The sequence below is a fragment of the Quercus suber genome, unplaced genomic scaffold (genome assembly GCF_002906115.3).
Source record: "Quercus suber isolate HL8 unplaced genomic scaffold, Cork oak 2.0 scaffold_574, whole genome shotgun sequence".
Lineage (NCBI taxonomy): Eukaryota > Viridiplantae > Streptophyta > Magnoliopsida > Fagales > Fagaceae > Quercus > Quercus suber.
The window spans coordinates 60697-77484 of NW_027070019.1; the positions used below are offsets into that span (position 1 = coordinate 60697).

The following is a 16788-nucleotide window of genomic DNA, read 5'->3' on the forward strand; positions in this document are numbered from 1 at the left end:
GCTACAAGTAACTTTACTTTGTAATTATGGTAACGTAGGCAAACATAATCATTAGATTTGGCAAATAATATATATAACTAAAATTGATTCCGAAGAGGACAGTACATAAAAGTTGCTATTCAGTAATGAACATAAGTATTATAAAAGTTGGATAGATCTTTTCGCACGTACACTAGGAATGTTAGCATAGGTTAGAGTTGATATTAAACACAGTTAAGAATGTCAAGCAAGATTTATTCTAAAATTAACCTGCAGTATTAATAACAGCACAAAAGTATTAACTAACTAAAAATCACCTGGTCCGAGAGTCACAGGCATGATTGGGTTTAAGTTTAAATACTTAGGGAGAATAACCAAGGGGTGTTAACTAACCCAAACCATCTGGTCCGAGGACTACAGACATGATTGGATTTAAGTTTAAACACTTAGAGAACCAATAATGAGTGTTAACTAACCCAAATCATCTGGTCCGAGGACTACAGGCATGATTGGATTTAAGTTTAAACACTTAGAGAACCGATAAGGAGTGTTAACTAACATAAATCATCTGGTCCGAGGACTACAGGCATGATTGGATTTAAGTTTAAACACTTAGAGAACCGATAAGGAGTGTTAACTAACCAAAATCATCTGGTCCGAGAACTACAGGCATGATTGGATTTAAGTTTAAACACTTAGAGAACAATTAAGAATGACAAGTTATCACAGTGAGCAAAGAAATAATTCGATTAATAATAGTACATTTTGAGGTTATTTACATTCCAGAGGCGTGGTATTACATGACTATCCAAGTCCTCCAGGAAATATGCCCCAATGCCAGCCTCTGAAGTAATACGATATGGCCCTTCCCAGTTTGGTCCTAATTTCCCCCAAGTTAGGTTTTTCACAGCGCCAACGACTTTCCTGAGTATCAAATCACCGGGTTCTAGGGGCCTTAGCTTTACGTTGGCATCATAGCCCTGCTCCAGATTCTGCCGATTGTTACCCTGGTTCGGCCATGACCAACTGCTGTTGCTTCCCCTTACACTCAAGCTCTTCCCACAGACGGCGCCAATTGTAGGGTTAGGATTTGTGGCCCAAGCTCAAAACAATGAATTTGTAGAGAGTGGGTGAAAAAGTTAGGTTGATTATGGAATCGACAACAATTAATCACAACCCTCAAGTACAAACCAATATGAATTTACACGTAAAGAGTCGGTGTCCGAAGAGGACATATTATTAATTATATGGTCAAATACAAGTCTTAGGGTTACAATAGAGCTTTCTTTGTTTCTCTTCTCTCCCCCCTCTTTCCAGGAGCTTCTTTCCTTTATATAACCTCCCTTCTCCTTATCTCCATCGTCCACTTATACCTCATCTGTGAGTCTACTTGAGTATATGTCATGTCAAGCATCTCCTCTAGTTCTCTGTGAGTGGCGGTAGTGAGGTTACACTGTTCAAGGGTCTTCTCCACATAAATGCGGCCAGAGAAGTTGCTACAAAGCCTTAAATGCGGTGGTAGTAGCTTTTCCTTTAGATATTTCCTCGTTCTTATCTTCTCCAAATATACCCAGAGCTTATCTTGATCATTGGGGTTGCTAGGAAAATCTTTCGGACCTTCCACACGCTTGATCAATCAGTACTATTCGCGTCCGACGAATATAATCTCCTCGGACGGAAGGCGGCCTCCTCGGACGGCAATCATCCTTCTTTCCGGGTATCCTCCTTCCGGATGGGCCTTGCCCTCACCATCTCCTTCTCTTCGAACGTACAGTAATCCTCACATGGGGCTCTAGGCCCACTATGTTAGATTGGGCATTTTTCCCCCCACAATAACGATGTGAAAAATGTTGACATCCAAAAATTTATGTGATAGCATAAAAAAGAGCCAACTATACATATATATATATATAATATAATATAACCCTGCATATTTTAATGTCACCAAAATAAGTTAAATAAAAATCACACTAATTATAAGACAACTATTTTCGTAACCTAACATAGCGGCTTCATGTTTATGCGATTTCTTCCATTTCCCATAATGAAAGTAGAATGACAGAGATATCTACAATATTTCTGTTATAAAAAAGGAAAAAAAAGAAAAAAAGAAAGAGATATCTACGGTTTCTTCCATTTCCCATAAGTGATTATTTGTCAAATATCTACAAATTACTCTTTTTCTTTTTTCTTTTTTTCTTCTAATGAATAATTGTATATTTTGATTGTGTGCAGGTAGTATACGTGGCAAACATAATATGGACTAGAAGTTCCGTATACATACTTAATTATGATTCCATGACGATCATAATATGCTTCTAACACTTATATTGATCATGAGAGGTGTGAAAAGACCACCACTGAACCCATCACGAATATTTCTTGCTTGAGAATAGCATCTAAAAACCGCTATTGCCTAAACTATGAAATGCACAAAAAAAAAAAAAAAAAAAAATCACACAATGGTGATATATTTTTTGATGATGGAAAAAAAAAAGGTATATAGAGAGACGACCTAAGTTGCTGTTTTTCACTTGAGCGTGATCATAGTAACACTCTATCCACTGGACTTGAGCCTGTGAAAATAGAAAATTCGGATGGAGCATAATACCATATAACATGCAAAAAAGAAAAAAGAAGAAAAGAAAAAGAAAAGAAAAGAAAAGAAAATGGAAGTGGTATCCTCATTCTTTTTTACCCTTAAAAAATTGAAGTGGTATCTTTCCTAGTGTAAAAGGGACACAAGCATACAACTATTTAACTTTAGGCAGGGACTATTCGGATTTGGGAACATAAATTATGCTATGCTTTTCAACACAGAAAGATAGGGGAAAAAAAAGGCACAACAACAATAAATACATGTGATTGAGAAATGAGCTTCTGCATATTGAGGAATTGAGGTTGACATTCTTCATTGGTTCACTTATGATCATAGTAACACTCTATCCACTGGACTTGAGCCTGTGAAAATAGAAAATTCGGATGGAGCATAATACCATATAACATGCAAAAAAGAAAAAAGAAGAAAAGAAAAAGAAAAGAAAAGAAAAGAAAATGGAAGTGGTATCCTCATTCTTTTTTACCCTTAAAAAATTGAAGTGGTATCTTTCCTAGTGTAAAAGGGACACAAGCATACAACTATTTAACTTTAGGCAGGGACTATTCGGATTTGGGAACATAAATTATGCTATGCTTTTCAACACAGAAAGATAGGGGAAAAAAAAGGCACAACAACAATAAATACATGTGATTGAGAAATGAGCTTCTGCATATTGAGGAATTGAGGTTGACATTCTTCATTGGTTCACTTTAGCATGTCGACCCCATTATAGTGTCCTATTCTACATATTCCAATACTTCAGCATCAAGTTAGGCATAACTTCCATCTTCAACTTTGTTCGGCAAGAAAATTGAGTGCATACGTGGGCCTCTAATTAAGATCCATTTCCAACTCATTCTTGAAAACAACAAAAGGTGATTATATTGATACTCCCTATAGGAATCGACAAGTGACAAGTGAGGCTGTTCCGTTGGGTTTAGGTGATAAGGTGGGAGTAAATGTGTGCCAAGTAAATAAACTACTAAACTAGTCAGTAGTCAGTCTCGAAACCATTTCTATACTGAAAGATGCTAAGTTATTAAATTTTTAATTATAAAAGACTTATATATGAATTTATGTGATAATGAATATAATTATTAATTAATGCCATTTTAATAATTAATAAATAAAAGATTGAATCACTTTTCTGTAATTGATAACATATCAGCTTATTTAGTTAAAATTATAGTATTTTCAACATCATTCTTCTAAATTAAGGATAGAAATATTTTTCTCAATTTTTTTTCATAATAGCTAATATGATTGTTTGTAAGAGAAATTAGTCTTTTTATTTGAGTCTATTGTCGACACTACTTTTATCATGTATGAATCATAATAAATTATATTTGAAACAAAATTATGAAAAATATGGTGTTTCAAATCTTATTATTCTAAAGAGTAATGCTATATATACAAAATAATTAATATTTTTTTTATACTAGTTGAGTTGACAATTTTTTTTTTTGTGTTCGCTAGAATTTTTCTATTCCAACCCTCCCATAAGAATTTAAGGGCGGGTCCCTTGGACTAATTTATATGTGGAACCAAGAAGCAAGCCAGTGAGATTTATGCATTTGTTTGATTTGATGCCGAATGTTAGGAGTTAGAACTTAGCTAGATTACTCATGGAAGTGCTTTGTGTCAAATGCTGGCTGGTTTCACGTATTTTGTCGTTTTGGGTTGTGATAAAATACACACGTTAAGCTCATGTGGCTCACATATTTGGACTAGAATCATATTTAAGAAAATATTTAAGGATGACAATAATTCAAAGAAGAATCCTTTTTTTTAGATGTAGAAGTTGTCTCACACTTGTGTTCCCCTTCATTCGGATGGATGGGTGACACCTAGACATGAAGAGACCTGTATCAAATCATATTCACATTTTAGAATACTTAAAAAGTTTCAACTGCGCAATACGATGAATTTCACTTCTATTAAAAAAAGAGAAAACGAGAAAGAGAACTTTCAAGTAAATATGAAGAGAATCTTGCAACTTGGAGAACCTAAATTCAAGTCTATTCCAACGTTAAGAAATAAAAAGTGAAGTTTTCATAATAATATCAAGATTTTAAAATATATATAGAGTTTTCATGTGTCATCTATTGGAATTTAGAATCTCATGCATAACTAGCACACTAGTCTTTGGAATCCTCCTTTTGCTTATGCTCGCATGATAGGAACTCTTCGGATTTTAAGATTATTTAAGATTATAATTAATTAAGTATTTTAATTCAATAGTTACAACAATGAGAGATGGAGATTCAAATTTTAATTCTTATAAAGAAAAGCATTAAATATCACTAAGTTATAAGATTCTTAACTAATTATAAGCTCCTTCTCAAAAAAAAAAAAAAAAACTAATTATAAGCTTTCTACTATATGATTATTATTTGAAACAACTTGATAATACATAGACCAATGTAGGAGGTTTTGGGGTTGGTTGGGCAAACCATTGGACTTATTCTATTTTACAAAGATTGATGTGAATGCTCATAACTAGATAAATGAAAGAGATTGATAAGAGTGAAGAGTCCAAATTTGGTAAGGATAGAGTGTAAAATTCATGCTTTACACCGTCCAATAAAAGATTGTCACATCAGTATTTTACTTAAAATTTAATACATCTTATCACACCTAATAATATCTCAATAAACTCCTAATTTGGTTAGATTTATACATATATAGGTATTAGAATTAATTGGATATGATTGTGCTTATTCTTGAATATGTGATAAGATGATATGACATGTTGGGATTGGATGAGTAAAACATAGGTTTTACACCCCATTCTTATAGAATTTAATCTCAATAGTGAATAGTGATTGGATACCATATTAGTTAATGTACTTCAAGGGCGGTGTTACGTTGATGGCAGGGGGTTCAGATGAACCTCCTGAATTGAGGTGAATTTTTTTTTATATGATATATTTTTAATTTTTTTTTATTTGAAACAACTTGATAATACATAGACCAATGTAGGAGGTTTTGGGGTTGGTTGGGCAAACCATTGGACTTATTCTATTTTACAAAGATTGATGTGAATGCTCATAACTAGATAAATGAAAGAGATTGATAAGAGTGAAGAGTCCAAATTTGGTAAGGATGGAGTGTAAAATTCATGCTTTACACCGTCCAATAAAAGATTGTCACATCAGTATTTTACTTAAAATTCAATACATCTTATCACACCTAATAACATCTCAATAAACTCCTAATTTGGTTAGATTTATACATATATAGGTATTAGAATTAATTGGATATGATTGTGCTTATTCTTGAATATGTGATAAGATGATATGACATGTTGGGATTGGATGAGTAAAACATAGGTTTTACACTCCATTCTTATAGAATTTAATCTCAATAGTGAATAGTGATTGGATACCATATTAGTTAATGTACTTCAAGGGCGGTGTTACGTTGATGGCAGGGGGTTCAGATGAACCTCCTGAATTGAGGTGAATTTTTTTTTATATGATATATTTTTAATTTTTTTTTTACCCCCCTAAAATATAAACTTGAACACCCTGACCTCAAAAAAGAAGAAGAAGAACATGAAAGGGAGGGGAAGGGTCAGAAAAAGAGTAACAAAAAAAATAATTTGGGGATTAGTAAGAAGAATAAGAGTTAAAAATGAGAGAGAGAGAGAGAGAGAGAGAGAGAGTTGGAAATAGATGGATGATATGACTACTGATGTGGTTCAATATGAGCGTAGCAACAATAAATGTTACATTTTATCTATATATAAATTTGTTAGTATGTATTATTTGGATTTAACTCTACTACTACTATACTAGAGTCTAGTAATGTGAGTGAAATAGTCAAATCTTTTTTTTTTTTGGGTAAGTGTGAAATAGTTAAATCAAATGAGTTTTGGATGTGTGTGTGTGTGTTAGAACTTTTTTCCTCTATCTTGTGTGTGAAATAATAATGTGGTGTGCCCTTATGTTAGAATCCATTTCCCTCTCCCTTGTGTGTGTGTTTGTTTCTCCAAAAAAAAAAAAAAGAGTTTTGGATTTTAATGCTTTTGCCTTTTGTTTTTGTTTTTGTTTTTTCTTTTGGTTTTTAACTTTTAGTTTTAAATATTTTTTTAAGAAAATAAATGGTAGCTAGGCAATGCAGTGCTTTATGCCTCTACGTATCTTGCACCTAGTCAGGCGTGTAGTCCAAATTTTTTTTAGGAATTTTTTTTGTAAAAAAATGGGTTTCGTCAAGGGTTAGTGAGTTAAGTCACGGGTTGACCCAAATAAAAAAAAAAAAAAAATTTAGGTCACATGTCAACCTATTTTTTCTTTGGGACAAAAATTTCAGGTTCAAGTAGGGTATTTTCCTTCAAGTTCCCGTTGGGTTAGTGAATTCTAACCCGTTTTGCTATGTCTAAATTTTATACACCAACTCAAGTATTTTCTTCTATTTGAAAAACTTATTTTAGAACCTTGAATTCCAAAAGTAAATATAAACATAAATATCATAATAAATATCATTCTTTGAAAAAAAACAAAATTTGAGATTGAGATTGATACTTTTTTTTTTCTTCCAATCTATCATCCGTATGTTTTCTTTTTCTTAAAAAATAAACTAGTCACAAATTCACACTATGCGTGGAAATCAAATACATCATTCTATTATTTTGAGTTTTTTTTTTTTTTTTTTTTGGGGGAAAAAAAAAAAAAAGAGTTTTGGATTTTAATGCTTTTGCCTTTTGTTTTTGTTTTTGTTTTTTCTTTTGGTTTTTAACTTTTAGTTTTAAATATTTTTTTAAGAAAATAAATGGTAGCTAGGCAATGCAGTGCTTTATGCCTCTACGTATCTAGCACCTAGTCAGGCGTGTAGTCCAAATTTTTTTTAGGAATTTTTTTTTGTAAAAAACATGGGTTTCGCCAAGGGTTAATGAGTTAAGTCACGGGTTGACCCAAATAAAAAAAAAAATTAGGTCACATGTCAACCTATTTTTTCTTTGGGACAAAAATTTCAGGTTCAAGTAGGGTATTTTCCTTCAAGTTCCTGTTGGGTTAGTGAATCCTAACCCGTTTTGCTATGTCTAAATTTTATACACCAACTCAAGTATTTTCTTCTATTTGAAAAACTTATTTTAGAACCTTGAATTCCAAAAGTAAATATAAACATAAATATCATAATAAATATCATTCTTTGAAAAAACCAAAATTTGAGATTGAGATTGATACTTTTTTTTTCTTCCAATCTATCATCCGTACGTTTTCTTTTTTTTAAAAAATAAACTAGTCACAAATTCACACTATGCGTGGAAATCAAATACATCATTCTATTATTTTGAGTTTTTTTTTTTGTTTGGGGAAAAAAATGGGTGTGTTTAATTGATATTATTATTATTATTATTATTTATTGAGAAGAGCTATTATTCTTTTTTGAAGTGATCTATATTCTTCAAACTTTTGTTATAGTTTGTTATGTTTTCATTTTTTATTTCTACAACTAAATATTTTTAAGTTTCAAATTAATTATTTAAATTTATCATTTTATCAAGGAGATTGTCATGTTAATCAAATCTCATCACCAATTTAAAATTTATATTACTCAAATAATTGATAGGCACATTCAAATATTACAATTGTTCTCTTTGATTGTTAAATGTTATCCTATTACATTATAAAGAATTAAAAATAGTATATAAGATTTTTTTTTGTTCTCTTTTATTGTTAAATGTATCCTATTCTATTATAAAGAATTAAAAATAGTAAATAAGAATATAATATTATTCTATTACATAACATGATTTAGATAATTTGGTGTTTACTATTATATCTTCTTCTTTTTTGCTTCTCATCTTGTCTTATTCACCATTTAAATTCAGCCACATCCTCCATATCATTAAATTATTTATATTTTTTTTTCATTTTTTTTTGAATTAAACATATAACATTTTACTTCAATTCAAGTAAATAAAATTGTCAAATTCTCACTTCCAACATATCTAATAATTAACTCAAACCAAAATTATATGTGATGAGAAACTCACAAAACATACCACCAAAATGCATCGATCCAAAGTATTGAAAGTAGAGTTGTAAGAAGGAATATATATATATATATATATTGAGAGAGAGAGAGAGAGAGAGAATAATCACATATTCTAGGAGAGAATGTGAGAGAAATAGAAAAATGATATAAAATAAGGTGAGTAGAAGAATATTCAAAAGAAAATGTATAATTGTAAGCAACAATATCCAAACTATGCTACGTAGTAGAATAACATTATATAACCAAATTAAAAAAAGAAAAAAAAGAAAAAAAAAGATAACAAATTAAAATATAACCAAATGCATCAACCCAAAGTAAAGTTCAACAAAAAAAATTCAACTAAAATTAGATGTGCAACAAAGAATTAAAAATTCACCAAAAGAAAGAAGAGAGGGAGAGAGTATTCACCTATTTGTGTGGGTAAAATATAGATAGGATGGAAGAGAGAAAAACAAATATTTATAGTAAAAAAAAAAAAGAGGAGAAGAAGAGTCAAAATAAAAGGAATATGAAGGGATGAAGGAGTTGTAAGGTTAAGGTATAGAGTAGTGGGGAAATAAAAAGTTAAAAGTGGGAAAAACGTTGGAGGAAGAGTAATTGTAAGATGATAAATTAATAAGGAGAAAAATACTTAAAAAGGAGAGAGAAAATGTTAGAAGTAAGTGGATAATGTGGCTGCTAATATGACTCAACAAGATTATAGTAACAATAAATATTAAGTAGCTTTTAAATATAATATGATATAGATAGATAACATATATCCAATGAAATAAATAGAACAAGCACTTTTCAAAGGGGGGAAAATCTGAAACAAACGGAGAATTAGCTCTGCGGCTCCTTTTTAGATGATAGAATTTAGACTTTATAGTACTACACTGCAACATCAGTGTGAGGGATCTTTTGTCAATTTTTGTTACTTTGCTCTGTAAAAAAAAAAAAACAAAAGCAGAGCCTTTCTCCCAACCAAGTTCTTTACCAAATAGTAAACACTATCACACTAACAACTCCATAGCCCAGAGTACAAACTAAAAACTGTAGTATCAATGCCCCAATTGGATGTTTAGGAGGGGGAGCTTGTATATCTATCTCAAACACACACTACACGCATGCTATATTGCGATCACTTTCACCACTTTGGTCAAGAACTTAAAAGAAAACGATCATATTGCGTATCTGTACATCAGTTTTCAACCAATGTCTATCCATCGAGTGTCACTTCCTTCGTCTCAAGCTCCCCCAATGCTGCATTCCGATTTTTATTCATCATACGTGAAATCTCTGTCCAGCATCTATCCCAGCCCTCTGGTGCTTTCCATGTTTGACACTGCTCCATAGATAATGTGAAAACATCTTCGTCCTCGTTATTAAGGTTAGCAAGGCCGCCAACAAGGTTGTTCACAGCCTCTAGCACGTCTTGCATTTCATCCATACTAAAGGAGGAAGAGGACCTCGGACGCCAACAAAACTGCAAAGTAACATGAGAAAGATGAACTACCAAATATAATTATACATTTGTTAAAAATTTTGAAGGGAACTCCAGTTATGGCATTTTATATTGTCAAGCACATAGACTCACAAAGCTATGTTCAAAAACTATAGGCATATGCTAATACTAAAAAGCCCTGCACATATTACTTTCATGAGCTGCATGCTATGATGCTGTTAGGTAAGGCTCACATATGGCAAAGAATAGCAACATATAAAAGATCAAGCCTACCACAAACTACACAAATTCTTAGCATGAGATCAATATCGCAAATCTGTTCCTAAAGGGTGAAGATTCTTAGTCAAACAAATTAACCAAGCTGTTTCCCTTTTATGATATTTAATGTTGGATATGTATATTAAGTTCAATCCGTATCATATCCTTGATAGAACTGCTAACTAAATTCCGACCCCATCCCTTCAAAAAAAAAACGTGTATCTTAATGATCAAACAAAAATGAACAAGGGGTGTTAAGTAGACAGACACCAAGCTTAATAAGGGTTAAACCTCAAATAAATTTTAAAACAATATGGTAGCAAGAATCTCATGACCTAAAACAATGGAAGAGTTTAAATAGGCAGATAACTGTTTGTACCTTGAACTTTTACTGAAATATCCTCTCTTTTTTTTTTTCTTTTCTTTTTTTCTTTTTTACAATTTTGTTCCATTCACATGATATCACTAGTTATACCTGTTTAAACTTCCTCCTTGGAATTTGACACAGTAGCACCCCAAAGAAGGACCAAATCATGACTCGACCGACATCCATTTCATCAGATATAGCTGCCACATACCTGCAGAAAGGGTTGACATAATTATACAAGTAAAATAAATTGTATTTCAGCAAACTACCAACTGATAGAAGTCAATTATAGCAAACAAGAATATAACTGACCCCAACTTTGTTAAAAATAAATATGGATAATGTATCCAACAAAAGGAACTATAATGGTAGATGATTAGGATGTGTTCGAAACCAGAATAAATGTTGCCAGATCGCTAACTATTTAAAAACAAACAACATACAATATGATGCTATTGAAGTATGCGTCACTTACCCTCCAGTAGGAGACCACTCAATGTTTGCAGCCGCAAAATGCTCAGTAGCTAAGGTTCCAAGAGCAGCAGCATCATAAAATATCAAATCTCCACCACAACCCTTCATTGCTGCTACTACAATGAAACGCCCAACAGGTGACCAGTGAAGAGATCCTGCTTGCTCAACTTCCAGAGTCACAAGCTTTGAGAATTGGAGCCTATTGTGAGCTTTCAAAACTGAGTAAAAACTCACATTTCGCCTTTCACCCAAAGCATGGATGACTGCAAATCTTTGGCCTTTTGGCTCCCAAGCAAATGCAATGATCATATCATTGTTATTCTCAAGTTCGAAGTCCTCAATGGGGATACCTGGATCTTTGATACCAAAGATCACAAACCGTTGGTAAGTGGTACTCCTTGTTTCATTGAACTGGTTAAACAAAACAGCAAGGTATTCCCCATTGCTTTGCCAAAACATTTTGCAATCTCTAACACCATTGAGATTTTTCCTCCTTACCTCCTCTTTACTGGGAACCTGTATCAGACTCACCTAAAATAGAAAGAGCAAAAAGAAAAATGAAAATATGATGTGTGTTTGTGTGTGTATAGAATTTGTTAAGGCATTATTTAAGCTTTCCAAAAATATGAATTTTTCGGGGGAGTTTTAAATACACACCCTGGCAGGCTGCACCTCATCATCATCTGTAGGAACAAATAGAGTTATTATAGGATCGGTAGGTGACCAACAAAAATCCATTACATTTTCAGCCTTTAAGGGTTCATTTTCAATGAGGCCAAAGGTCTTGGTTTCATATATGTATATTGCATTTTTTCCGATTCTGGCGAAGTACCTGTCATCATTTCTACCACTCCATCTACAAGAGATGCAGTATAATTTATGAAAACCGAAGCTAATAAACAATGCTTAAGAACATCATTTTTTTTTTTTTTAAACAAGAAGTTAACTAAATTAAAACCTGAAAACAGGCCAGGATACTTGAGATACGGCTTCGATCCCCCCAATTGCGTGCTCGAACTTACTTCTATCGATAACCATCTTTACTTCTCCAGTTTCAACATCAAAGATTTTTAGCACAGCTCCCTAATAATGAGTTCACATTAGAATTAGCTTATAATTCATTCTATTAACATACAACCAAAAAAATAAGAGTATACAAACTCACATTTATTTCATACTTGCTGTAGCTAACCAAATATTTCTCCCCAGGTGAGATATCAATCAGCTGAACCTGCAATAGTTGATCAATGTCAAATCATTACAGAAGGCAAGTACAATTTTATAGGACAAATATGAAAATAAAGCTCGAGAAGAAAACCATTTTGTGATCGTAAAACATTAATGGGCTAAAGAAGGTGGTGCCTCCCCAAATAATAGATCCCTTCTTGAAAGTGGTGGCCAAGTAAGTCCCAGAAGGAGACCACATAACAGATTCTGGATAAACCTGCAATGGAAAGGACAAATTTTATCGATTGTTATTTGTATGTTTTCATTTCCTTCCAGGAGAAAATTTAATTGGAATAACAAGGAAATGAAAAAGGAATAAAACTACTCCAAATTAATTAAAAATGAAAAGACATTTTGGTTCCTATAGAAACTTCAGTTGCTTTTCACCATAAATCTGCAAATAACAAGATTCTTTGCTCGTATTCCTTATCTTATTGTATTAATTGTTTATCTATGTATTTATTTATATTTAGTGTGGAAGATCATCCGTGATATAATTTCTTGATCTGCATATACTCATTATCAGATAATTCCTTCTCTCTAGTTGCGTCACAAAATTTGATACTGTAATCTTAACATCAAGCATGAGGATGAGGATGAGAATGGGATAGCAAGGCATACATGCTAGTTTTTTTTTTTTTTCAAGATAGTGCATGTACTATTAGAAACTCCCTTAATGTCTAATAAATAAAAATTTAATCATGATGCATCAATGTTCACTACTGCAAATAATATACAACAAACAAGCAGAGAGGATGCAGGTCAATAGCTAGAGTTTGCAACTTGCAAGCAAGAGTTAATAGGGAGGTAAGAGTGTTCTCCCTTGGATTATATATAAAACTTACCACACGATAGTCAAAAAGCTCGGGCTTCAACTGTCCTGTACCAATGTTCCAATAAACCTCAAGCTCCCCAAAACAGTGAATAAGAAACTGATCTCGAACCCTTTTGTCAGTAAGCCAATTTTGAAGATGTACCTATACAATACTCGCATGTGTAACTAACCACATTAAGCACCATCTTGTGTGTCAATTTGTATGTGAGAAATAGAGAGGAAGTATGTAATTATGATGGGGAATGGACAAGTCCATACCATCCAAACAATCTATCAAGCTTAGAATACGAGCCATTTCTACAATTTTCACATTTTTCTCAAATAAACTACGCAAGACATACTAATAGAAAGATGTTGATCCAACTAGCAAATCAATGACAATCAATCCATGTTGCACAAAAATTCCTAAAAGACTAAGCTCCAAAAATACAAAATTCCAATAGGGATGAGTACTTTTAAATTGTCTCATGCATTTACATCGAGTAAGTATTTTGTAAAGTATAAAAGATTATCAGATTAAGCTCATGATCATACATCTAAATCCAACACTGAAGAAGTACTTCTAAATTGTCTTGCGTATTTACATGGGTTGTACTTTGTTTTGAGCGTAGGAGATTATGCTCATTAAGCTTATAATCAGACATCCATTTCCAACAATTAAATCGTAAGTGGCCTTATACTGTATCACTAAATTACTATGACATGCCGATGACTTCTTATTTTTCAAATTTGCACAAAATAATTGAAAACCCATTTTCCTACGCCTAAAAGGTGGTCAAAAGACTCAAAACTCTATTAATGCATACCTTATTATTTCTCTACTATAATATAGTCACCAATTCATCACATGCGGCATGACAAAAGAATCTCAATAATAAATAAATAAATAAAATAAAAGGACCATTGTCGAAGCAATCATTGATGAAAATTATTTAGCTATCTTCATGTAGATTGACATGAAGGCACTTGAATAGAGAGTAATTATAAAATGGATAATTCGAATCTATTTCACCATTAGTGGTATCATTAAGACAAAGATGGTGCTTGTTACACCCATCATCAACATGTGACAAGTGATATAATTCATCAGTTCAGATGAATGTAGTGACTGATGTTGTAAAATTGGATTTCAAAAAATATAAAAGAATACGGAACATTGAGAAAATTACCCCAAAAGAGGATGAACTAGAGTCTGTAGGAACTTCCATGATGATCCTGTTTAACTCTGTCAAAAAGGGGGAACAATGTGGAATTGGTTATACTGTTGGCTTGACTAGGATTAATTAGTCACCACATATCAAATCACAAAACATTTTTAGAGTTCTCACATCATCAGATAAAGTGATATTTCACAATTTCGAAATCACATGTCATTACGCTTAAATTTCAAATACTTGATTCACAAAGTGATTGATCCCGGGATCAAAGTGATTAAGTTTCTAAATAAGATTATCACAAAAGTAAAACTAAAAACTTTCCAAAAAACATAATATATAAAGTTCATTGGCTTCACAAAAAACTATTAAACTGTAACTGATACTAAAAACGTTGTAGACTTCTGAAAACAAATGGGCATGTTATAAAAATGTACTTACTACCATTTTTTTCATTTAAAAAAAAAAACGTGAAAATTACAAAACGGTTAAGGAAAAAGAAACATGAAAACAAAACCACTGTGAAGAAAGAATCGATGAAAGGAACAACCAATTTGAAGTTTTGGAATAAGAGAATTATGGAATTAGAAGGGGAATATTATATGGAGGAATATAATCTAATATGATTCATGAAACATAACATTAGCAATTTCCACATACAACATCTTTATCTATGCATCTAAAATTCTAAATATATGTGCATAACACAACACAACACAAGCGAATTGAGAATTGAAATCGTTCTGTAGAGTAAAATAATCATTGTCTAGAGAAATCTTCTTAGAAATGAAACCTGTACCTAATTCTTTCTTTCTATTATAAAAGAAAAAATCCCTAGTTCCCTCCTACTTGACTTCTTAGCGCCTTTCAATGTTCTTTTTTTGAAGTCCTATTACATATATACATGAAAGTAGCCTATGCTGAGATGCTTTTAATTTTTAATTTTTTGGTTTAATGTCAAAATTGAATTTTTTTTTTAAATTTATAGGGGGGGGGGGGGGAGAGCATGTCATGATTCATGAAAGCATATTATGAACAGATTTAATTATTTTTTGCATGAGCTACCCTCGTGCTTAGAGCTTTCATTTTTCTAATTTAATGTCCATCTTTTTTTTTTTTTTTTTTTTTTTTATATATACAAGATATAAATTTTACTCTAACCTAATCTAAGTGTATATGTGTGTGAAGCTCTTTTCTAAAGACTTGAACCCTAGTCTCTGCCCCCCACATCTCACAAGCATTTATACTTATAAAGTGTCAATCATACCAAGGGTACATGGTGATCAAATTTATTTTTAATTTTTTGGGGGGGGGGGGGGGTGTGGGGGGGTTAAGCATATCATGCACATATTTAATTGTTTCTGTTTGAGATTTTTAATGAGATGAAGACTCGAAAGTGGATTGGGCTAATAAAAGTTGTAGGGAAATTTTTCATAAAAAAATAAGGGTTCGATTAATGGGTGTCCATAGTGCATTTGTTATTAGAGCTAGGGGTGTCCCGCCCACTTGACCAACCCACCCTTAGCCAACCTGTTGCCACCCAATCCAACTACTAAAGGCGGTCAAACGCATGGTTCAACCTTCAAAAACCCAACATCAGAGGGTCGGTTACGGGTCTCCTCTTCTAAAACTTGTGAAACCAAACCTGACAGAAATACATCAATTCTTACAATTTTTCAAGAATTTTTTGGCAACTTTTTACAGCTAAATACTATAGATTTTGGTGACCAACGCAACTAAATCCGGTGGATATACACTTGATTCGGTGAGTTCTCTACACAATTTGGCGAAAATCTCTCTGGATCCGACAAGATCTCTACTAGATCTAAATAAATCCCACCAAATCTATCTAGATCTCACCAAATCTTGTAAGATCTCACTGGAGCTGACAGGATCTTGTTGCTTTTTGGCAGATTTCGACAGTTTTTGGCTTTACCTGAAACCGACCACCACCAAACAGTAACTCGAACCGACCAACCAAATACCCTTAAGGGTTGACTGTGGGTTTGGAAATTCTCCACCTAATTTGATCGGGTTGGTTGCGAATTGGACATACACCCGATTCGAACCAACCTATGCATAACACTAAATAGACCATTGTTGATATCCATTTTCATGACATTTTCTACAAGCCCGACTTCCCTATAGGTCCAATTCATGTCTTATATTTTATTATACTCTTTTAAGTATGACCCAAACTCATGTGACATATTGGGGAAATTGAGAAAGTGTAATTTGGAGGATATGGGTCGGTTTCATTCGAACATTTTGCATAAGCCCAACCTATGTGTGCTACTAAGTGAGCAAGGCACACTAGTAGCACCTCAACCTCATGGAAGAGGTCTTGTACCCAAAATTTCCATCCCAAAAGAGCTTTTATGCACTTGTTGTCTGTGGTCCAACTTTTTTGCTTTACCTTTTTTTTTTTTGGGCCTAAAACACATAATT

The 16788-nt window shown here is 32.7% G+C and overlaps 1 protein-coding gene across 1 annotated transcript; it reads right to left on the reverse strand.

Moving 5' to 3' along the window:
• Positions 1-9779: 9779 nt before the first annotated feature.
• On the reverse strand, positions 9780-14394 carry LOC112027975 (eukaryotic translation initiation factor 3 subunit B). The gene is made up of 9 exons (XM_065764646.1): positions 14356-14394; positions 13197-13328; positions 12443-12568; positions 12290-12355; positions 12083-12207; positions 11782-11980; positions 11126-11655; positions 10759-10861; positions 9780-10046 (listed from the first exon to the last, which is right to left on the reverse strand). The coding sequence occupies exons 1-9, from the start codon at positions 14392-14394 to the stop codon at positions 9780-9782; spliced, it is 1587 nt and encodes a 528-aa protein (XP_065620718.1).
• Between the last annotated feature and the right edge of the window lie 2394 nt (positions 14395-16788).

Coding starts and splice junctions, on each gene's coding strand:
- LOC112027975 (XM_065764646.1), bottom strand. CDS start 14,394: ATGGAAGTTCCTACAGACTCTAGTTCATCCTCTTTTGGG. Junction 12,569..13,196: donor AGCTTTTTGACTATCGTGTG/GTAAGTTTTATA, acceptor TTTCCATTGCAG/GTTTATCCAGAATCTGTTAT. Junction 10,862..11,125: donor GAGTGGTCTCCTACTGGAGG/GTAAGTGACGCA, acceptor CCCTTTCTGCAG/GTATGTGGCAGCTATATCTG.